This window comes from Ranitomeya variabilis, chromosome 7 (genome assembly GCF_051348905.1).
Source record: "Ranitomeya variabilis isolate aRanVar5 chromosome 7, aRanVar5.hap1, whole genome shotgun sequence".
Taxonomy (NCBI): domain Eukaryota; kingdom Metazoa; phylum Chordata; class Amphibia; order Anura; family Dendrobatidae; genus Ranitomeya; species Ranitomeya variabilis.
In genome coordinates, this window is record NC_135238.1 from 241897390 (window position 1) to 241920854 (window position 23465).

Genomic DNA, 23465 nt, shown 5'->3' on the forward strand with positions numbered 1-23465 from the left:
TGACCGACATTCTCTGAGAGACTGGAAGATCCGAAATAAAATCCATGGAAATGTGCGTCCAAGGCCTTTTCGGAACAGGCAAAGGCAAAAGCAAACCGCTGGCACGAGAACAGCAAGGCTTAGCCCGAGCACAAATCCCACAAGACTGCACAAAGGAACGCACATCCCGCGACAAGGAAGGCCACCAGAAGGACCTAGTCACCAAATCTCTGGTACCAAAAATCCCAGGATGACCCGCCAACACCGAAGAATGAACCTCGGAAATAACTCTGCTGGTCCATCTATCCGGGACAAACAGTCTCTCTGGTGGACAACGGTCAGGTCTATCCACCTGAAATTTCTGCAGCACTCGTCGCAAATCTGGGGAAATGGCAGACAAAATCACTCCCTCTCTGAGAATACCAGCCGGCTCAGAAACTCCCAGAGAGTCAGGCACAAAACTCCTAGAAAGTGCATCAGCTTTCACGTTCTTCGAACCAGGCAGGTATGAGACCACGAAGTTGAAACGGGAGAAAAACAACGACCAACGAGCCTGTCTAGGATTCAGGCGCTTGGCAGATTCAAGGTAAATCAGATTTTTGTGATCAGTCAAGACCACCACACGATGTTTAGCTCCTTCGAGCCAATGTCGCCACTCCTCAAATGCCCACTTCATAGCCAACAACTCCCGATTACCAACATCATAATTCTGCTCGGCAGGCGAAAACTTTCTTGAAAAGAAAGCACATGGCTTCATCACAGAGCCATCAGAGCTTCTCTGCGACAAAACAGCCCCCGCTCCAATCTCAGAAGCATCAACCTCGACCTGGAAGGGGAGAGAGACATCTGGCTGACATAAGACTGGAGCTGAAGAAAACCGGTGCTTTAGCTCCCGAAAGGCCTCCACGGCCGCAGGAGACCAATTAGTCACATCAGAACCTTTCTTGGTCATATCCGTCAAAGGTTTAACCACGCTAGAAAAATTAGCGATGAAACGACGGTAAAAATTAGCAAAACCCATGAACTTCTGAAGACTCTTAACAGACGTGGGCTGAGTCCAGTCATGAATAGCCTGGACCTTGACTGGGTCCATCTCCACAGTAGAAGGAGAAAAAATAAAACCCAAAAAGGAGACCTTCTGTACACCGAAGAGGCATTTTGAGCCCTTCACAAATAAAGCATTAGCACGCAGGACCTGACACACCATCCTGACCTGCTTCACATGGGACTCCCAATCATCAGAAAAGACCAAAATGTCATCCAGATAAACAATCATAAATTTATCCAGATATTCTCGGAAGATGTCATGCATGAAGGACTGAAACACAGAAGGAGCATTAGAGAGTCCAAAAGGCATCACCAAGTACTCAAAATGGCCTTCGGGCGTATTAAATGCTGTTTTCCATTCATCTCCCTGCTTAATGCGCACAAGGTTATACGCACCACGGAGATCTATCTTGGTGAACCAACTGGCACCCTTAATCCGAGCAAACAAATCAGACAATAGTGGCAAAGGATACTGAAATTTGACTGTGATTTTATTCAGAAGACGATAATCTATACAAGGTCTCAAAGAACCGTCCTTCTTGGCCACAAAAAAAAACCTGCACCAAGAGGGGAAGAGGATGGGCGAATATGTCCCTTCTCCAGAGACTCCTTTATATAACTCCGCATCGCGGCATGCTCTGGTATAGACAAATTAAAAAGTCGTCCCTTAGGGAATTTACTACCAGGAATTAAATTTATAGCACAATCACAATCCCTGTGAGGAGGCAGGGCACCGGACCTGGGCTCATCAAATACATCCTGGAAGTCAGACAAAAACTCAGGGACCTCAGAAGGAGTGGAAGAAGCAATAGACACCAACGGAGTATCGCCATGAATTCCCTGACAACCCCAACTCGACACAGACATAGCTTTCCAATCTAAAACTGGATTATGAGCCTGCAGCCATGGCAGACCCAAAACAACAACATCGTGTAAATTATGCAGAACAAGAAAGCGAATCACCTCCTGATGAACGGGAGTCATGCACATGGTCATTTGCGTCCAATACTGAGGTTTATTCTCAGCCAATGACTTAGCATCAATTCCCCTCAGAGGAATAGGAAATTCCAAAGGCTCCAGGACAAAACCACAGCGCCTGGCAAATGACAAATCCATCAGATTCAGGGCAGCACCCGAATCCACAAAGGCCATAACCGAGTAGGACGACAAAGAACAAATCAAAGTAACAGACAAAATAAATTTAGGCTGCATAGTACCAATGGTGACAGGTTTAGTGATTTTCTTTAAGCGTTTAGAGCATGCTGAGATAACATGAGTAGAATCACCACAGTAAAAGCACAACCCATTTTGACGTCTATGACTTTGTCGCTCAATTCTGGTCAGAGTTCGGTCACATTGCATAGACTCAGGTCTCTGTTCGGAAAGTACCGCCAAAGGATGAGCAGATTTGCGCTCCCGCAAACGCCGATCAACCTGAATGGCTAAAGCCATAGAATCACTCAGACTTGCAGGGGTGGGAAAACCCACCATAACATTCTTAACGGCCTCAGAAAGACCTTCTCTGAAATTTGCAGCCAGGGCACACTCATTCCATTGAGTAAGCACCGACCATTTCCGAAATTTTTGACAATACACCTCTGCTTCATCCTGACCCTGAGAGATAGCCAGCAACGCTTTTTCTGCCTGATTCTCAAGATTAGGTTCCTCATAAAGCAGTCCAAGAGCCAGAAAAAAATGCATCTACATTAAGCAATGCAGGATCTCCTGGCGCCAGAGAGAAAGCCCAATCTTGAGGGTCGCCGCGCAACAAGGAGATAACAATTTTAACTTGCTGAGCGGAATCACCAGAGGAGCGAGGTCTCAGAGATAGAAATAACTTACAATTATTCTTAAAATTTAGAAACCTAGATCTATCTCCAGAAAACAACTCAGGAATGGGTATCTTTGGTTCTGACATAGGGCTATGAATAACAAAATCCTGAATACTTTGCACCCGTGCAGTAAGATGATCTGCACTAGAAGTCAGAGTCTGAACATTCATGTCTGCAGCTGAGCTCAAAACCACCCAGAGTTCAAGGGGATGAAAGAAGCTAAACAGACTGCAGCAAAGGAAAAGCGGGAGGAAAAAAAAAAAAATGTACTCAGGTCTTCTTTTTATCCCACTTCTGCGATGCATTAAACACTTTTTGGCCTGCTCTACTGTTATGATCCTTAGTGGTTGAGGATCACAAATTACTCCAGCTAAGTAACAAACATAGGACAAGCTCTAGGGAGGTGGCAAACTGGACTGACCGCAAATCTGAACCTATCCAAACACACTAGAAGTAGCCGGTGAACGTGCCTAAAAGTCCTAGACGTCTCGAGCCAGCCTGAGGAACTAACTACCCCTAGAGAGAAAGAAAAGACCTCTCTTGCCTCCAGAGAAATAATCCCCAAAGATATAGAAGCCCCCAACAGATAATAACGGTGAGGTAAGAGGAAGGCACATACACAGGGGTGAAAGCAGATTCAGCAAATGAGGCCCACTAATACTAGATAGCAGAAAATAGAAAAGGGAATCTATGCGGTCAGTAAAAAACCCTTACAAAATATCCACTCTGAGATTTCAAGAACCCCCACACCAACTAACGGTGTGGGGGGAGAAACTCAGTCCCCTAGAGCAACCAGCAAGCGAGGAAATCACATTTTAGCGAGCTGGACTAAAAACATAATGAACACTGATAATCAAAAAATGATCAAACAAAAACTTAGCTTGTCTTGGAGAGACTGGGAGCAAGGTAGACACAAGGAATCTGAAGAGCACTGAATACATTGATAGCAGGCAAGGAACTGAGTCTCCAGGTGAGCTAAATAGGAAACCAACCAAGGATAACGAACCAGCTGATGCAGCCAACCTGCAGAAAGACAACACTACACAGTACCGCTTGTGACCACTAGAGGGAGCCCAAAAATAGAATTCACAACAGGGCACCGCCTGCCCCGCACCCACAGACTTCGGGGTCCTGGTGTCACATTTGGGTGCTGGAGCACTCTGTCCTCCTGTCACTGCAGGGCGCCCAGTGTTCCCTGCAGCTGATTTTTCCTGCTTTTTTTTTTCTTTTTGGACTCGCTGCTCCCCTATCGCAGCCGCGTGCCTCTTCTCTGTTGAGGCGCACTGCGCCCCTGTCACAACAGTGCGCCCCCCTTTCGCCGCACCAAGTTTCTCGGACCTGCCCCCTACAGCCCCGGCGTCGGCCGGCTCAGCCGTAGTGAGCAGGGATGGAGTCTGCCCACACCGTCCCCCTTTCGCAACAGCGTGGACACCCACCTCACCCTCCCCGGCCCCGGTGATAACCGGCTTAGCCGCGGAGGGCAGGGAGGGAAACTCCTCGGGGTCCCCTATGTCCGGCGCCGTGAGTACCTCCACAGCCTCGCCCCCTGCACTGTTCCCCGCACAGACGGCAGCACCGCCGGACGTCCTCCTCCTCTCCCCACCTTGCCTATGCCCCGGACCCACTGCAGAGCCCGTGCCTTTAGGTTTGGTGGGGTTTACACAGGAGGTGGTAGGTGTAACATCAGCCATAGGTACATATTTGTAACTCACCACCTCCCGTGCGGTCTCCTTCGTTGTCTTCTTCCTCTTCTTTGTTTCCTCTGCTGGCTCGTCCTCACCAAAGGAGAAGCGGTCCAGCTTCACTGGAGACTCCAGCTGTCGGATCTCCTGTAGCAGACCGCCCTCCTCCTCTTCCTCCGCTGACACTCCAGCCTGTGCTGTCGGAGTCCTCTGCCGTGCCGGGAGGCCGCTTACCTGTTGTCGGCTCTGCGACTCACTCTCCCGGCTGGTTCCAGCTTGTAGGACTCCAGTCACAACCACATCGTCCTCCTCCTCCTCGTCGCTTAGGACGCCGGCTGGCAGCTCTCCTGAGGTATTTAACCCCTTCATTTCTGAGAACCGCCGCTGGTTCTTAAACCTCTCCAGGAAGGGACCTGCGCTTTTCTCAATCCCCTCCCGGAGGAGCACTAACCGGGCCACCTCATCTCTGAGGGCTCTTAACCTCTGGGAGGTCGCGGGTTTCTCCTTGTTAGAGGCTCGGGTGTTCAGGATTCGAGCCTCCCGCAGCTTCTCCTTCAGCCCGGTCAGTGCTTTGCCGGCGTCCTCGTACTCACGTAGCATGGCGACCACTCGGGAGGAGAAGGTACTCGTGGACTCGCCGGAGCTCCTCTCCCCCCAGGATGTTCCTGGGCTCTCCTTCCTGGGGCCTGGGGTGCCCCTGTCTCCCTCTCTGGGCGGACGATGAGCCGTCTCAGGGTTGGAGTAGGTGGGTATGGTTCTCCTCACCCGTCCTGACCTTCTCAGTCCCTCTTGGGCCGGTTGCTGCTGCTGATCTCTGTCCCCCGCCGGCACAGACCGGGGAACAGAAGCCTGGGAAGCCATGCCGGCCTCCCAGGAAGCCTGCCTCTCCCTGGGGAGAAGAGAGGCCGACTCTGGGCCTCCTGCTGGAAGTGCTGGAGCTCACAAGACAGGTGCTGCTCCTAGCAGGGTGTGACTGATTGTGGGCACCTGTCCTCCAGTCACCTCCAGAGCTGCACTCACTATTCTGCTGTTACATTGTGTCTTATCCTCCTGTCACCTCCAGAGCTGCACTCACTATTCTGCTGTTACATTGTGTCTTATCCTCCAGTCACCTCCAGAGCTGCACTCACTATTCTGCTGTTACATCGTGTCTTATCCTCCAGTCACCTCCAGAGCTGTAGTCACTATTCTGCTGTTACATCGTGTCCTATCCTCCAGAGCTGCACTCACTATTCTGACCTTTAGGTGGCGCCGTTGACGTTTGTCTCCGCTTTATAATAATAAAGACTCCGCCATCTTGTTGGAGTCTGATTTGTCGCCGGATGTTGTTGTTTGTCGCCCTCTGGTGTTGGCGCCAGAGGCCGGAAGTTCCGCACACGTGGGGAGATGGAGCTGTTGGCTGCGGAGCTGCACCGGGTCCAGGCGCTGAAGTTCGGTCACTTTACCCTGAAGAGCGGGGTCCTGTCCCCCGTGTACTTTGACCTGAGGGTGATCGTGTCCCACCCGGCGCTGCTCAACCAGGTGCGGTCAGTGAATGGAGGCGGCAGAATGGTCGGTAGCGCAGTGTGGGGGAGGGGCGGAGAACCCATCATACAAAGAGGTCTCCTCATTAGTTGGCCGAGTTTGTGTGTCCTGGCAATGCTACTGCCGCGCCCCCCGCTGCTTTCTAACGTGTGCTGCCCCTCTCCGCTTCGCCGCCCTCTGACGTGCCGGCCCCTCTCCGCTTCCCCGCCCTCTGACGTGCTGCCCCTCTCCGCTTCGCCGCCCTCTGACGTGCCGGCCCCTCTCCGCTTCGCCGCCCTCTGACGTGCTGCCCCTCTCCGCTTCGCCGCCCTCTGACGTGCCGGCCCCTCTCCGCTTCGCCGCCCTCTGACGTGCCGGCCCCTCTCCGCTTCGCCGCCCTCTGACGTGCCGGCCCCTCTCCGCTTCGCCGCCCTCTGACGTGCCGGCCCCTCTCCGCTTCGCCGCCCTCTGACGTGCCGGCCCCTCTCCGCTTCGCCGCCCTCTGACGTGCCGGCCCCTCTCCGCTTCGCCGCCCTCTGACGTGCCGGCCCCTCTCCGCTTCGCCGCCCTCTGACGTGCCGGCCCCTCTCCGCTTCGCCGCCCTCTGACGTGCCGGCCCCTCTCCGCTTCGCCGCCCTCTGACGTGCCGGCCCCTCTCCGCTTCGCCGCCCTCTGACGTGCCGGCCCCTCTCCGCTTCGCCGCCCTCTGACGTGCCGGCCCCTCTCCGCTTCGCCGCCCTCTGACGTGCCGGCCCCTCTCCGCTTCGCCGCCCTCTGACGTGCCGGCCCCTCTCCGCTTCGCCGCCCTCTGACGTGCCGGCCCCTCTCCGCTTCGCCGCCCTCTGACGTGCCGGCCCCTCTCCGCTTCGCCGCCCTCTGACGTGCCGGCCCCTCTCCGCTTCGCCGCCCTCTGACGTGCTGCCCCTCTCCGCTTCGCCGCCCTCTGACGTGCCACTTTCCGCAGGTCGCTGATCGCCTCTATCAGACGGCGCAGGACGCCGCTGTGCGGTATGACTCGGTCTGTGGTGTGCCATACACCGCGCTCCCTCTCGCCACCGTGATTTGCACCTCACACCTGATACCGATGCTGATCCGCAGGAAGGAGGCCAAAGATTACGGTGAGATTTTGCTGTATCACGTGACCTCTCGGCTCTGCTGGCGTCACATGACGCGGGGTGAGCAGACATTTCATCCCTCTCTTGCAGGTACCAAGCGCCTGGTGGAGGGCGCCATCACCCCCGGGGAGACCTGCCTGATCATCGAGGATGTGGTGACGAGCGGCTCCAGCGTCCTAGAGACTGCGGAGGTGCTGAGGAGCGAGGGGCTGCTGGTGACAGACGCCATTGTGCTGGTGGACCGCGATCAGGGCGGGCGAGACAAGCTGGCGGCGAGCGGCATCAGGCTGCACTCCGTCTGCTCCCTGCCCCAGCTCATGGCCGTCCTGCAGCGGCTGGGCATGGTGGACGCAAAGACGGTGGAAAATGTCCAGAGATTCATTGCTGAGAATAAGGTGACGGCTCCGGTGCGGGCCCCGAGCGTCGCCTTCAGCTACTCCTCCCGCGCCGCCCTCCCGGACACACATCCCGTGGCCTCGCGGCTGCTGCACCTCATGGAGAAGAAGCAGAGTAACCTGTGTGTGTCGGCCGACGTGATGGACTCTGCCGAGCTTCTCCAGGTGGCCACGGAGCTGGGACCCTCCATCTGTATGCTGAAGACCCACGTGGACATTCTGAGCGACTTCACCCCCGACGTCTCCTCCCGGCTGCGGGCGATCGCTGATCAGCACGACTTCCTGATCTTCGAAGATCGTAAATTTGCAGATATTGGGAACACGGTGAAACATCAGTATGGAGGTAGCGTCTGTTCTTCTCCCTGCAGCCTCTCGTCTCCGGGGGGCACTGTGACTTGACTTTTGTTTTTCCCCCCAGGTGGCATTTTCAGAATCTCGTCTTGGGCCGATGTGGTGAATGTCCAGGCGGTGCCCGGTCCGGGGGTGATACAGGGCCTGCAGGAGGTGGGGGAAGCGCTGGGGAGAGGCTGCCTCGTGATTGCCGAGATGAGCTCCCAGGGGTCACTGGCCACCGGAGAATACACCAAGGCGGCTGTAAGTGGCAGGCAGCGGTGGGCGGTCGGGGTCTAGTGGTCAGTCCGATGGCTGCCCAGACACTGACCAGGTGATAGGACTGACGGGGTCCTGTACGAGACTGGGGTCTGACGAGGGTCTTAAACTGGTGGGGTTCTAACAAGGGTCTGACCACTATAGGGGGGTCCTGATGCCGGTGGGGTTCTGACAAGGGTCTGACCACTATAGGGGGGTCCTGAAGCCGGTGGGGTTCTAATGAGGGTCTGGCGCCTGTGCACGTTCTGGTGGGTTTGTGATGAGGGTCTAGTGCCTGTGCGGGTTCTGACGAGGGTCTGGTGCTGGTTTGGTAATAAAGCCAATCTGGTGCCTGTTAGGGTACTGGTGCCGGTCTGATGTCGGTCTGGCACCTGTCGGGGTTGTGACGAGGTTCTGGCGCCTGTGTTCTTGTGCTAGTGGGGTTGTCACGAGGTTCTGGTGCCTGTGGGTTTTTGTTCCGGTGGGGTTCTGATGAGGGTCTGGTGACAGTGGGGGTCTGGTGCTTGTGTGTGTTCTGGTACCGGTGGGGGTTTGATGTTGGTCTGGCACATGTCAGGGTTGTGACGAGGTTCTGGCGCCTGCGTTCTTGTGCTAGTCGAGTTGTGACGATGTTCTGGCCCCTATAGAGGGTTCTGATGCTGGTGGGGTTCTGACAAGGGTCTGGTGCTAGTGGGGGTCTAGCGCCTGTGCGTGTTCTGGTGGGTTTGGGATGAGGGTCCTGATGCTGGTGGGGCTCTAACGAGGGTCTGGCCCCTATAGAGGGGTCCTGATGCCGGTGGGGTTCTGACAAGGGTCTGGTGCTAGTGGGGGTCTAGCGCCTGTGCGTGTTCTGGTGGGTTTGGGATGAGGGTCCTGATGCTGGTGGGGCTCTAACGAGGGTCTGGCCCCTATAGAAGGGTTCTGATGCCGGTGGGGTTCTGACAAGGGTCTGGTGCTAGTGGGGGTCTAGCGCCTGTGCGTGTTCTGGTGGGTTTGGGATGAGGGTCCTGATGCTGGTGGGGCTCTAACGAGGGTCTGGCCCCTATAGAGGGGTCCTGATGCCGGTGGGGTTCTGACAAGGGTCTGGTGCTAGTGGGGGTCTAGCGCCTGTGCGTGTTCTGGTGGGTTTGGGATGAGGGTCCTGATGCTGGTGGGGCTCTAACGAGGGTCTGGCCCCTATAGAGGGGTCCTGATGCCGGTGGGGTTCTGACGAGGGTCTGGTGCTAGTGGGGGTCTAGCGCCTGTGCGTGTTCTGGTGGGTTTGGGATGAGGGTCCTGATGCTGGTGGGGCTCTAACGAGGGTCTGGCCCCTATAGAGGGGTCCTGATGCCGGTGGGGTTCTGACGAGGGTCTGGTGCTAGTGGGGGTCTAGCGCCTGTGCGTGTTCTGGTGGGTTTGGGATGAGGGTCCTGATGCTGGTGGGGCTCTAACGAGGGTCTGGCCCCTATAGAGGGGTCCTGATGCCGGTGGGGTTCTGACAAGGGTCTGGTGCTAGTGGGGGTCTAGCGCCTGTGCGTGTTCTGGTGGGTTTGGGATGAGGGTCCTGATGCTGGTGGGGCTCTAACGAGGGTCTGGCCCCTATAGAGGGGTCCTGATGCCGGTGGGGTTCTGACGAGGGTCTGGTGCTAGTGGGGGTCTAGCGCCTGTGCGTGTTCTGGTGGGTTTGGGATGAGGGTCCTGATGCTGGTGGGGCTCTAACGAGGGTCTGGCCCCTATAGAGGGGTCCTGATGCCGGTGGGGTTCTGACGAGGGTCTGGTGCTAGTGGGGGTCTAGCGCCTGTGCGTGTTCTGGTGGGTTTGGGATGAGGGTCCTGATGCTGGTAGGGCTCTAACGAGGGTCTGGCCCCTATAGAGGGGTCCTGATGCCGCTGGGGTTCTGACAAGGGTCTGGTGCTAGTGGGGGTCTAGCGCCTGTGCGTGTTCTGGTGGGTTTGGGATGAGGGTCCTGATGCTGGTGGGGCTCTAACGAGGGTCTGGCCCCTATAGAGGGGTCCTGATGCCGGTGGGGTTCTGACGAGGGTCTGGTGCTAGTGGGGGTCTAGCGCCTGTGCGTGTTCTGGTGGGTTTGGGATGAGGGTCCTGATGCTGGTGGGGCTCTAACGAGGGTCTGGCCCCTATAGAGGGGTCCTGATGCCGGTGGGGTTCTGACGAGGGTCTGGTGCTAGTGGGGGTCTAGCGCCTGTGCGTGTTCTGGTGGGTTTGGGATGAGGGTCCTGATGCTGGTGGGGCTCTAACGAGGGTCTGGCCCCTATAGAGGGTTCTGATGCCGGTGTGGTTCTAACGAGGGTCTGGCCCCTATAGCAGGGTCCTGATGCTGGTGGGGCTCTAATGAGGGTCTGGCCCTTATAGAGGGGTCCTGATGCTGGTGGGGTTCTAACGAGGGTCTGGCCCCTATAGAGGGGTCCTGATGCCGGTGGGGTTCTAACGAGGGTCTGGCCCCTATAGAGGGGTCCCGATGCCGGTGGGGCTCTAACGAGGGTCTGGCCCCTATAGAGGGGTCTTGATGCTGGTGGGGTTCTAACGAGGGTCTGGTGCTAGTGGGGGTCTAGCGCCTGTGCGTGTTCTGGTGGGTTTGGGATGAGGGTCTGGTGCCGGTCTGGCACCTGTCAGGGTTGTTATGAGGGTCTGGCGCCTGTATGTTCTTGTGACGAGGGTCTGGCTCTTGATTGTCGGCCATATGACTTTTCTCTGACTTGTCCCTGCAGGTGAAGATGGCGGAGCAGTGCCCCACGTTTGTGTTCGGCTTTATCTCTGGGGGTAAAGTGAGTGAGCGACCACAGTTTCTCCACCTCACTCCGGGGGTCCAGATGCAGCCGGGAGGTAGGTGATATTATGGGCTCTAAGATGGCGATGTCCAGTGAGGGTGATGCTCAGCATGGGGCGGCCGGGGCCCCTCCAGTCCATCAGATGTGCTGTCTGTACTGGGGTCCGTCACTAATGTCGCTGGGGAGGATGGTGCCCCCCATCCCCACGGGTCGCTCGCTCATGACATGGCTTTGCCCCTCACAGGAGATTCTCTGGGGCAGCAGTACCGGACCCCCCACGAGGTCATTGTGAACAGGGGCTCGGACATCATCATCGTGGGCCGCGGGATCTTGGCGTCCAGCAGGCGTGCAGCGGCTGCGGAGAATTACCGGCGGGCCGGCTGGGAGGCTTACATCACCAGGAGCCGCGGAGAGGAACCAGTCCTGCTGGAGACGCCGGACTCGGGATGACGTCGTCACCTCTACAACCTCCGTCCTGTCAGAGCCGCCGGCCTCCATATGTGATGGCGCCTTCCCGTCTGTTATTCCTCAATCTGCTGTGTAATGGAGTCTCCATTCACTGACAAGCCGCCGAAATCTTGGAAACGAGACTAATCATTTACAGCCAAAAACTGAGCGACGCTGCAGAACTCTCCTCCTCGGCTGGAACTTTGTTACAGTGTGTCAGTCCAGATGTTCAGCTTCCTGGACGGTGGACTTGACACATTGTACCAAACCCTCAGTGGTAGACGTGCTCGCTCAGGACAGGTTTTGAGTTTCTGGATTTAAACTAGAATGTTTTTGTTCCCTGAAAAAAAAGCAGAGATGTGGAGTTCAGAACAATCTGCAATGCGAAGAGTGCGGCAGCGGCGTTTACATGGGACTGCAGGAGTGATGGCCGAGTGTGCTGGACAACGTCTGACGCTCGGGTGTCGGTTTGTGTCTGGTCGCACTCGGATATTATGGTCGCGCCCTTCTTGTTACGTCTGACTGAAGGAAATGCTGCAGAGACGCGACCATAATATCTGAGCGCGAGCAGACACCCGAGCGTCAGACGTCGCCCATCACTAGACTGCGGCCATCGCGGGGCGCAGCGTCCACGTCGGCTTTATGTCTGATGTTGCGTCTCCTGCCGACGTTCAGCTTCTATTGGTGGAGATGAGAATAAATGAGGCCGATCGTCTCCGTGATTGTGTCTGTGAGGATTTCTACCACTGCTGACTGATGTGGAGTTTGGTGCAATGTATCAGTTGTAGCCGTGAGGACGAGGTCTCAGCAAGCAGAGATTGTGCAGTAAGGGCGCTGGGTGGCACTAGCCCTTTAAATGCATGGTGGGGTAGACGCACTGAGCAGGTGTTGGGTGGGAGCAGCAGTGATGTAATGTCCTCGGCCGTCAGTGCCGGCTCCGGACCGGGCGTGGGCCACTCTCTGCGGTCAGCGAATACAGCACTAAGGCCTTATATCAGGGAAGTCCCCCCCCCAGTACTGCGGAGCGGCCGAGTGCACATTCCAGGTTGTTCTTGTGGTGCCAGTGCCTGACAGTAACCGCGGCGCCATCTCTCCGCCACAGGAGCTGCAGTAAGGATTCCAGCCGGTGACAACAGCCCCCCCCCCCCCCCCCCGTGTCACTTCCCCCGCACCACGGTGTCACTTCCCCCGCACCACCCACACCGTGTTGTCACAGCCCCCACTTGCACCGCGGTGTCACAGCCTCTGCTGCCGCCTTCATGTCTTTATTAATTTATTATTACAATGATTGTAACACAATATCTGGTACTAAAATCCCAACAAATCCAGGAAAGGATTAAAGCTTCACCCCAGGATGGAAATACAAAAATAACCTACAGAAAAGGTAAAAAAAAACCAAAACCCTCTACCACCGAGCAGGGCCCAAAAACCATCACAGGGGCGAATCTAGAAATGTCCTGTGAGTAGTGGGCTAAACTACAAGAATTCATTATAAAAATACTAAGAGAAAGGACGGACCTTCCAAAGGCTCCCAATGCCCCCCGGGACCACACATCACCTCTGACCCAGGATACAGCCATGTTAGGCTACGTTCACATTTGCGTTGTGCGGTGCAGCGTCGGCAACACAACGCAAATGTAAATGCATGCACAACGCAGCGTTTTGTGATGCATGCGTCCACTTTTGCATGGTTTTTGGCGCAGAAAAAACTGCATCATGCAGCGTCCTCTGTGCCGACGCATGCACCACAGTGACGCATGCGTCACAAAACGCAAGTGCAACGCATGTCCATGCGCCCCCATGTTAAATATACGGGCGCATGACGCATGCGTCACCGCGGCTGCACCTGACGCAACGCTAATGTGAACGTAGCCTAAAACATACCCCAGAGCTGCACTCACTATTCTGCTGGTGCAGTCACTGTGTACGTACATTACATTACTGATCCTGAGTTACATCCTGTATTATACCCCAGAGCTGCACTCACTATTCTGCTGGTGCAGTCACTGTGTACATACATTAATGATCCTGAGTTACCTCTTGTATGTACACAGTGACTGCACCAGCAGAATAGTGAGTGCAGCTCTGGGGTATAATACAGGATATAACTCAGGATCAGTAATGTATGTACACAGTGACTGCACCAGCAGAATAGTGAGCGCAGCTCTGGAGTATAATACAGGATGTAACTCAGGATCAGTAATGTATGTACACAGTGACTGCACCAGCAGAATAGTGAGTGCAGCTCTGGGGTATAATACAGGATGTAACTCAGGATCAGTAATGTAATGTATGTACGCAGTGACTGCACCAGCAGAATAGTGAGCGCAGCTCTGGAGTATAATACAGGATGTAACTCAGGATCAGTAATGTAATGTATGTACACAGTGACTGCACCAGCAGAATAGTGAGCGCAGCTCTGAAGGGTCAGAGGTGACGGGAGCAGATTCATCTGATATCAGAATCCTAATGGGGAAATGTTCCGCGAGTGGAGCACTTCCCCCATCATCTTTCTTTCCGGTGAGGGCAGTGGTTGTCAGTCTTGGGCCTTTACCCCGTTGCTGCCTACAGGTCCTTGTGACCCCATGTGACGCGGGGGCGGTGGTAGCACGGATCTGTCGCAGCGTTTGTCCCAAGCAGCAGAATGTGATCCATGAATCCCGCGCGTCTTCTCCCAATTAATCCTGATCTAGGGCCTAGTGTGAGATTCTAGTCGTCCGTGTGGCACATTGTGGGTTAATGTCGCGGTCAGGACACGGATCCGCTCGCGCTCAGACTCTTTCAGTGCCGGATCCAGGTGATGGCCGCTATTATCAGCTGCACCCGGCCGATGGCTACAAATGTGCAAATAAGCCACGATGGCCACTTCCGGTCCACGGCCGCCCTTCAGTCCTTGTCATCCACAGCTCTGAATCCGTTGCTGCTGCCGTTGTAGGGTTTCGCCATCATGCTGTACAGCTCGTCTACGCTGTGGCTGGAGATCGGCTGGCGGTACAGCGGGTTGGAGGCCTGGGGCGAGAAGACTCGTTACTGCGGCACTACATGCTGGCACAAAGGGTCCCATCCCGCTGCCCCCCACACTCACCATTTCATATTTGGCTCTGGATCGCTCACTCTGAAACCGCGCAAACTCGCGGCGATCGTGGATGGTGACCAGAAGTTTCCAGACCGCCAGGAGAACAAACCCGACCAATAATATACTGCCCACCACGGCCAGCAGCACGGTGAGAGCGTCCGGGGCAGTGCCACACTCTGGGGGGAGACAGGCGGCATTACTGGTGACTGCACAGTACCGTATACAAGGGTGGGAGTATATACACATATATATACATACATATACCGCCCTCAGTGCAGAATGCCCCGATAACCAGTACGTGACAGGGCAGCCTCTCTGGCGACTACTTATCCTAGGTGAAGTTCCCTGACTGACCTGAGGGTAAGGGGGCGCCAGAGAGCTGTGACTATGTAAGCTCCATTACAGACTGGTGACAGCGGGGGGACATGCGTATCCCCCGGCTCCTCTCGCGGGTGCTTTTCCTTACAACGACCACACACCTGGCTCCTTCAGAGCAGTCAGGACAGATTTCCCACTCGGGTCCTCGGCGTACGTGAACCTCATCACACATTCAGCCTCCGTCTTGTAGACGCACAGAACGGCCTCCGGGTTTTCAGCACCTGAAAAACATTGAGCAAAATGTAAATGGAGACCCCCCCAGTCTGGAGCCGCGGTGACAAGATGGAGGACTCTTGGGGGCTGGACGCTGATGGAGCTGGACCACCAGACGCCTCGTCCTGGGAACTGATTGACCACAATTCATGAATCCAACGCACTCCGGCAATTGGTGCTACCAGTGAGGCACCAACAACCGCCTGGAGAGGACGTCTGCATTCTTACTGACAGCGCGGCCGTGTGAGGCAACGTCCGCCGTCCCCCACTGGGCTATGGTGTCCACTGTCCTGTGCCCCCCGCTGGGCTATGGTGTCCACTGTCCTGTGCCCCCCGCTGAGCTATGGTGTCCACTGTCTTCTGATGCCCGCCGTCCCCCCTGGGCTATGATGTCCACTGTCCTGTGGCGCCCGCCGTCCCCCGCTGGGCTATGGTGTCCACGGTCTTCTGATGCCCGTCGTCCCCCGCTGGGCTATGGTGTCCACTGTCTTCTGATGCCCGCCGTCCCCCGCTGGGCTATGGTGTCCACTGTCTTCTGATGCCCGCCGTCCCCCCTGGGCTATGATGTCCACTGTCCTGTGGCGCCCGCCGTCCCCCGCTGGGCTATGATGTCCACTGTCCTGTGGCGCCCGCCGTCCCCCGCTGGGCTATGGTGTCCACTGTCCTCTGGCGCCCGCCGTCCCCCGCTGGGCTATGGTGTCCTCTGGCGCCTGCCGTCCCCCGCTGGGCTATGGTGTCCACTGTCCTGTGGCGCCTGCTGTCCCCCGCTGGGCTATGATGTCCACTGTCCTGTGGCGCCCGCCGTCCCCCGCTGGGCTATGCTGTCCACTGTCCTCTGACACACGAGGCCTCCGCTGGGCTATGGTGTCCACTGTCTTCTGATGCCCGCCGTCCCCCGCTGGGCTATGGTGTCCACTGTCCTGTGGCGCCCGCCGTCCCCCGCTGGGCTATGGTGTCCACTGTCCTGTGGCGCCCGCCGTCCCCCGCTGGGCTATGGTGTCCACTGTCCTCTGGCGCCCGCCATCCCCCGCTGGGCTATGCTGTCCACTGTCCTCTGACACACGAGGCCTCCGCTGGGCTATGGTGTCCACGGTCTTCTGATGCCCGCCGTCCCCCGCTGGGATATGGTGTCCACTGTCCTCTGGCGCCTGCCGTCCTCCGCTGGGCTATGGTGTCCACTGTCCTGTGGCGCCCGCCGTCCCCCACTGGGCTATGGTGTCCTCTGGCGCCCGCCGTCCTCCGCTGGGCTATGGTGTCCACTGTCCTGTGGCGCCCGCCGTCCCCCGCTGGGCTATGATGTCCACTGCCCTGTGGCGCCCACCGTCCCCCGCTGGGCTATGATGTCCTCTGGCGCCTGCCGTCCTCCGCTGGGCTATGGTGTCCACTGTCCTGTGGCGCCCGCCGTCCCCCGCTGGGCTATGGTGTCCTCTGGCGCCCGCCGTCCTCCGCTGGGCTATGGTGTCCACTGTCCTGTGGCACCCGCCGTCCCCCGCTGGGCTATGGTGTCCTCTGGCGCCCACCGTCCTCCGCTGGGCTATGGTGTCCACTGTCCTGTGGCGCCCGCCGTCCCCCGCTGGGCTATGATGTCCACTGTCCTGTGGCGCCCGCCGTCCCCCGCTGGGCTATGATGTCCACTGTCCTGTGGCGCCCGCCGTCCCCCGCTGGGCTATGATGTCCACTGTCCTGTGGCGCCCGCCGTCCCCCGCTGGGCTATGATGTCCACTGTCCTGTGGCGCCCGCCGTCCCCCGCTGGGCTATGATGTCCACTGTCCTGTGGCGCCCGCCGTCCCCCGCTGGGCTATGGTGTCCACTGTCCTCTGGCGCCTGCCGTCCCCCGCTGGGCTATGGTGTCCACTGTCCTGTGGCGCCTTGCCGTCCCCCGCTGGGCTATGGTGTCCACTGTCCTGTGGCGCCCGCCATCCCCCGCTGGGCTATGGTGTCCACTGTCCTCTGACACACGAGGCCTCCGCTGGGCTATGGTGTCCACTGTCTTCTGATGCCCGCCGTCCCCCGCTGGGCTATGGTGTCCACTGTCCTCCGCTGGGCTATGGTGTCCACTGTCCTCTGACACCCGAGGCCTCCGCTGGGCTATGGTGTCCACTGTCTTCTGATGCCCACTGTCCTCCGCTGGGCTATGGCGCCTGCCGTCCTCCGCTGGGCTATGGTGTCCACTGTCCTGTGGCGCCCGTCGTCCCCCGCTGGGCTATGGTGTCCACCAAGACTAATGTTACAGATTTGCTGATCTTTAGAATTTTGCACAAAACAGAAAACATCCGGCTGAATTCCAGCACTGACAGCTCTGCAGATTCCAGGCCGGGGGAGGAGCGGATGGGCCCAGACCCCGCACATTCCAACAGAGTCATGGCCGGACATATGGAGTCCATTATGTCAGAGCCAGAAGCTGAAAACAAAACTCTGCCACAAGCGAGCGCTGCACCCGCCACAGTGACAGCCACTGCAGAGACCCTCGGAGTGCAGAGACCCTCGGCGTGCAGAGACCACCAGCGTGCAGAGACCACCAGCGTGCAGAGACCCTCGGAGCGCAGAGACCCTCGGCGTGCAGAGACCACCGGCGTGCAGAGACCACCGCTTACACCCCAACAGGGCAGACACGACTTTAACGAGTGCTGGAAACCCTGGCAGAGCAGAGACGTCCATGGAGTGGGGGGGGTAAATCAGCGTGAGGCGAGGGCCACACATCCTGAACCGGGAAAGCACTCGCTAGATTTCACCTTGCGAGCAGCCAGATCATTGCTGGTTTCTCCCCCCGACTGAGCGCCAATACTGAGCAGCCATCCCCGGACCCTCCGACTGATGAACGGTCAGTGAGGGCACAACACACTGGGACAAACCGGCAGCTGCAAGAAGGGCTAGATCTTCAGGGGCAGCAGCCTGTTGCTGTGGACACCGCTGTGATGGGTGGTCTCCGCTGTAATCGGTGGTGTGGTGAAATAATATATATATATATATACACACACACACACACACACACATACAGTGAGCTACGTATAGGTTTTGTGAACAATGAAAGAAAAAGCATCACTCCAAACATGCACACCACATACACAAAAATAAGAAACATGAGGCTAAATCCTACATGAAAAACAAGATTGTTATTAACACACAACGCACAGTATAAAACATAATTAAAAATGGCAAAAAATCCCTGTCCATACACAATCATATAAATATGCGTATAAGAGTGAATACCCAACCAGATAGTGTAATGATTGCCTAAATGCCAGTCTGTGCACCTATAGACAAGAGGGGTACTAGGAGCAAGCCAGCGCCAGGCCTTCAGGCTGGCAATATGAAGCCCCACCACTGAGGGCGATGCGCGTGGGGCTGCCCTGGGCCGTGTCCTCTCCACCTGTCTGTCTGCCTGTGGACCTGCTTTTGGGTTGGTACCTCGCACTGGGTGACTTGGCCTCAGCATTTTCTGGGGTCTTTCATTATGTATTACTGTGTCTCCTTACCATTTCATGGTGACCTTGGGACTTATGCAGGAGCCCATTTGGCCACTGTTATATGTTAGTTTGGTGAACATTTATCCCATGAGCCACGTAGGTGCAGTTTTTGCTCAGTGTGTCACTTTCATGGTTGCTAGGGGGCTTCATATTGCCAGCCTGAAGGCCTGGCGCTGGCTTGCTCCTAGTAACCCCTTTTGTCTATAGGGGCACAGACTGGCATTTAGGCAGTCCTTACTACACTATCTGGTTGGGCATTCACTCTTATACGCATATTTATATGATTGTGTATGGACAGGGCTTTTTTGCTGTTTTTAATTATGTTTTATACTGTGCGTTGTGTGTTAATAAAAAACTTGTTTTTCATATATGATTTAGCCTCATGTTTCTTATTTTTGTGTGTGTGGTGTGCATATTTGGAGTGATGCTTTTTCTTTCATTGTTCATTTGATTTATCACTTATTTGCACCCCATACTATTTTGTGCACACCTTTGTAGTGCGCCTAGGGCTTTGTTTAGTTACATGTATAGGTTTTGTGTGACTAGTAACATCTGTCCTGAAGGCTGCATGTCTCACCCAGGTGTTAATATGGATTTTCCTGAGACAAGCAGACTTCTGTCTCCAATCTCACCAGGGGGTCTAGCTAGGACCAAGAAGAAAGGGTAAGGGTACTGTCACACAGTGCCATTTTGATCGCTACGACGGCACGATCCATGACGTCGCAGCGATCGTATGATTATCGCTCCAGCGTCGTAGACTGCGGTCACACGTTGCAATCACGGCGCTGGAGCGATGCCGAAGTCCCCGGGTAACCAGGGTAAACATCGGGTTACTAAGCGCAGGGCCGCGCTTAGTAACCCGATGTTTACCCTGGTTACCAGCGTAAACGTAAAAAAAACCAAACAGTACATACTCACATTCCGGTGTCTGTCCCCCGGCGTCTCAGCTTCTCTGCACTGTGTAAGCACAGCGGCCGGAAAGCAGAGCGGTGACGTCAGACGTCACCGCTGTGCTCGCTTTCTGGCTGGCCGGCGCTCACAGTGCAGAGAAGCTGAGACGCCGGAGGACAGACACCGGAATGTGAGTATGTACTGTTTGGTTTTTTTACGTTTACACTGGTAACCAGGGTAAACATCGGGTTACTAAGCGCGGCCCTGCGCTTAGTTACCCAATGTTTACCCTGGTTACAAGCGAACACATCGCTGGATCGCTGTCACACACAACGATCCAGCGATGACAGCGGGTGATCAAGCGACAAAAGAAAGTTCCAAACGATCTGCTACGACGTACGATTCTCAGCAGGGTCCCTGATCGCTGCTGCGTGTCAGACACTGCGATATCGTAACGATATCGCTAGAACGTCACGGATCGTACCGTCGTAGCGATCAAAATTGCACTGTGTGACAGTACCCTAACACTCAACACCTCCTAGCTCTTGGAAGAGATGTTAATTATGGCCTGATAGTATCTCTGTGAGAACGTTTACACAAAGGATCTCAAGAGAAAATAATATATTCATTGGTAGCGCAGCCGTGGTCCAATCAAAAACAAGCAATTATGATATATTAACCTGAGGGGCTGGTCTAGAAATCTGACCTCCAGACCAAAGCTGTAAATTAGACCTGTATACTGAGTGACATGTTCACATGTGAGGGCAGCCTGAGAAGCAGATGTGTTCCACCAACTCCATAGTCACCCCCCTCAGGGAGCAGAAAGCAAACTACAAAGTTACATGATTTCTGCAAGTTTTCTCCTAACATTTTATACTGTATTGCATAAGTTGTGTGTCTTCTTTTTATTGTCATATTTTTGTACCTTTCTCTTTACTGTAAGCATTGAACCATTTTGTATTAAAGTATAAAACTTTAACAAGTTGAGCCTTGAATATTCTAACGAATCCATAGCCTAAGGTGTGTGAGCCCTATGAGTGGTAGACATGATTAGTATTAATAGTCCGGGACTCATCGCCCGTATGTTTGGTGAGTGGTGGCAGCGTGTATGAGCGGGTGTGTGGCCTGGGTCAATGTGTGATTTATGCTCCCGTTACAGCATAGGACAGAGGTGAATGCTGGACTGAGAGAGGGGAGATAGATTAACCCTTGCAGGCACGACCCCAAGTAATGTGCTGAGACCGGGTACATGACAAATTAGTGACAGGTGGTCTCTGGAGTCATCACTTACTGAGCGAGTCCACGGTGAGGATGTCGTCCTTGCACAGCTTGTGGCAGGTCTGGTTGTCAGCGAGGCGTCCGCTCTGGTAGAGGCGACACTCGATGCAGTCCCTGGAAGAGAGAACGGAGTCAGCAGGGAACAACCGGAGACCCCAGCGTGTACCGGCCCCAGACTCACCTCTTGGCTCCGCAGGCATCAGGGCAGGTCGGGCACTTCTCACATGTCTCCCCGAAAGCTCCCGGCTCCACACACTGGCAGCGGCCGCACACACAGGAGCCCTTCCCGCTGCACATGCGGCCGTCACTGGACACACAGCGCTCCGTCTCCGTGCTGCAGTTACAATTATCACCAATGTAACCGGCGTGACACCGACACTCTCCACAGTCACAGTCACCGTGACCTGCAAGACAACGATCACCCCCATCATCCAAGAGATCACACCCCCCCCCATCACACAATGTATCACTACTCCCATCATCCCCGACCCCAGAGCTCACAATCTAATCTCCCATCACACAATGTATCACTACTCCCATCATCCCTGACCCCAGAGCTCACAATCTAATCTCCTATCACACAATGTATCACTACTCCCATCATCCCCGACCCCGGAGCTCACAATCTAATCTCCTATCACACAATGTATCACTACTCCCATCATCCCCGACCCCGGAGCTCACAATCTAATCTCCTATCACACAGTGTATCACTACTCCCATCATCCCCGACCCCAGAGCTCACAATCTAATCTCCTATCACACAATGTATCACTACTCCCATCATCCCTGACCTCAGAGCTCACAATCTAATCTCCTATCACACAGTGTATCACTACTCCCATCATCCCTGACCCCGGAGCTCACAATCTAATCTCCTATCACACAATGTATCACTACTCCCATCATCCCCGACCCCGGAGCTCACAATCTAATCTCCTATCACACAATGTATCACTACTCCCATCATCCCCGACCCCGGAGCTCACAATCTAATCTCCTATCACACAATGTATCACTACTCCTATCATCCCTGACCCCAGAGCTCACAATCTAATCTCCTATCACACAGTGCATCACTACTCCCATCATCCCTGACCCCAGAGCTCACAATCTAATCTCCTATCACACAATGTATCACTACTCCCATCATCCCTGACCCCAGAGCTCACAATCTAATCTCCTATCACACAATGTATCACTACTCCCATCATCCCTGACCCCAGAGCTCACAATCTAATCTCCTATCACACAGTGTATCACTACTCCCATCATCCCCGACCCCGGAGCTCACAATCTAATCTCCTATCACACAATGTATCACTACTCCCATCATCCCTGACCCCAGAGCTCACAATCTAATCTCCTATCACACAATGTATCACTACTCCCATCATCCCTGACCCCAGAGCTCACAATCTAATCTCCTATCACACAGTGTATCACCACTCCCATCATCCCTGACCCCAGAGCTCACAATCTAATCTCCTATCACACAGTGTATCACTACTCCTATCATCCCCGACCCCAGAGCTCACAATCTAATCTCCTATCACACAATGTATCACTACTCCCATCATCCCTGACCTCAGAGCTCACAATCTAATCTCCTATCACACAGTGTATCACTACTCCCATCATCCCTGACCCCGGAGCTCACAATCTAATCTCCTATCACACAATGTATCACTACTCCCATCATCCCCGACCCCGGAGCTCACAATCTAATCTCCTATCACACAATGTATCACTACTCCCATCATCCCCGACCCCGGAGCTCACAATCTAATCTCCTATCACACAATGTATCACTACTCCTATCATCCCTGACCCCAGAGCTCACAATCTAATCTCCTATCACACAGTGTATCACTACTCCCATCATCCCCGACCCCGGAGCTCACAATCTAATCTCCTATCACACAGTGTATCACTACTCCCATCATCCCCGACCCCAGAGCTCACAATCTAATCTCCTATCACACAGTGCATCACTACTCCCATCATCCCCGACCCCGGAGCTCACAATCTAATCTCCTATCACACAGTGTATCACTACTCCCATCATCCCTGACCCCGGAGCTCACAATCTAATCTCCTATCACACAGTGCATCACTACTCCCATCATCCCCGACCCCGGAGCTCACAATCTAATCTCCTATCACACAGTGTATCACTACTCCCATCATCCCCGACCCCAGAGCTCACAATCTAATCTCCTATCACACAATGTATCACTACTCCCATCATCCCTGACCCCACGGGCGACTGTGTTGTGACCTCGGGCCCCTGCGGTTTGGCGCTGCAGCTATACGCAGCGGTTTCGGATCGGGGGTGTCGGACCTTTGCACTGAGGAGTCGCCGCATCATCAGATTAATGGAATCTTTGTGCTGTTGGAGATTTTCTTGCTCATTAACAAATTTGGCCCCGGGGTATAATCAGATTTGGGGCCCCGATGCAGGAGATGATGGGGTGTGAAGACTTTCTCTATAATCCCCCAGGGGGCGGCTTCTCCCTCTCCGCTCACCCGCTGCACCGACAGATCAGGGGATCCACAGCTGAAAAAAGGGAATAGCCGGGGAACGCGGGGGCAGCAGACGGGGCCCGGGGCGGGATGTGGCCCCCAACCTGCCAACCCACAGGACACCGATCACTATGGGCTTCTGGTATTTAGGAGCAGCCGGCGCCAAGCGGCAGAAACCTGGGCCAGGACCCGCGGAAAACAAACTGCCGACAACCACCACCCTCCGCGAGGAGACGAGAGGTCACATGACCATGAGGGACCCTAATAGTGGGCCGAGACCCCC

The 23465-nt window shown here is 55.3% G+C and overlaps 2 protein-coding genes across 5 annotated transcripts in view; one reads left to right on the forward strand and one right to left on the reverse strand.

The window, feature by feature from the left end:
• Window positions 1-5842: 5842 nt before the first annotated feature.
• On the forward strand, window positions 5843-12415 carry UMPS (uridine monophosphate synthetase). The gene is made up of 6 exons (XM_077273331.1): window positions 5843-6061; window positions 7008-7161; window positions 7249-7896; window positions 7972-8147; window positions 10847-10961; window positions 11151-12415. Exons 1-6 carry the CDS (start codon window positions 5927-5929, stop codon window positions 11354-11356), a joined length of 1434 nt encoding a protein of 477 aa, XP_077129446.1. The 5' UTR covers window positions 5843-5926; the 3' UTR covers window positions 11357-12415.
• Window positions 12416-12599: 184 nt separating this feature from the next.
• Window positions 12600-23465, reverse strand: part of ITGB5 (integrin subunit beta 5) — a 33179-nt gene continuing 22313 nt past the window's right edge. For all 4 annotated transcript variants that reach the window (XM_077273333.1, XM_077273332.1, XM_077273335.1 and 1 more), the window contains exons 11-15: window positions 20838-21060; window positions 20670-20770; window positions 14909-15028; window positions 14439-14605; window positions 12600-14362 (exon numbers count right to left, since the gene is read on the reverse strand). In XM_077273333.1, the coding sequence (XP_077129448.1) occupies window positions 14240-14362; window positions 14439-14605; window positions 14909-15028; window positions 20670-20770; window positions 20838-21060 (734 nt within the window). In that variant the 3' untranslated portion in view covers window positions 12600-14239. The remainder of the gene's footprint in view (window positions 14363-14438; window positions 14606-14908; window positions 15029-20669; window positions 20771-20837; window positions 21061-23465) is intronic.

Excerpts from the sequence above, each read along its gene's own strand:
- UMPS (XM_077273331.1), top strand. The coding sequence starts at position 5,927 with ATGGAGCTGTTGGCTGCGGAGCTGCACCGGGTCCAGGCGCTGAAGTTC. Across the intron at positions 6,062-7,007 it reads ACCCGGCGCTGCTCAACCAG|GTCGCTGATCGCCTCTATCA; the intron begins GTGCGGTCAGTG and ends CACTTTCCGCAG. Across the intron at positions 7,162-7,248 it reads GAAGGAGGCCAAAGATTACG|GTACCAAGCGCCTGGTGGAG; the intron begins GTGAGATTTTGC and ends CCTCTCTTGCAG.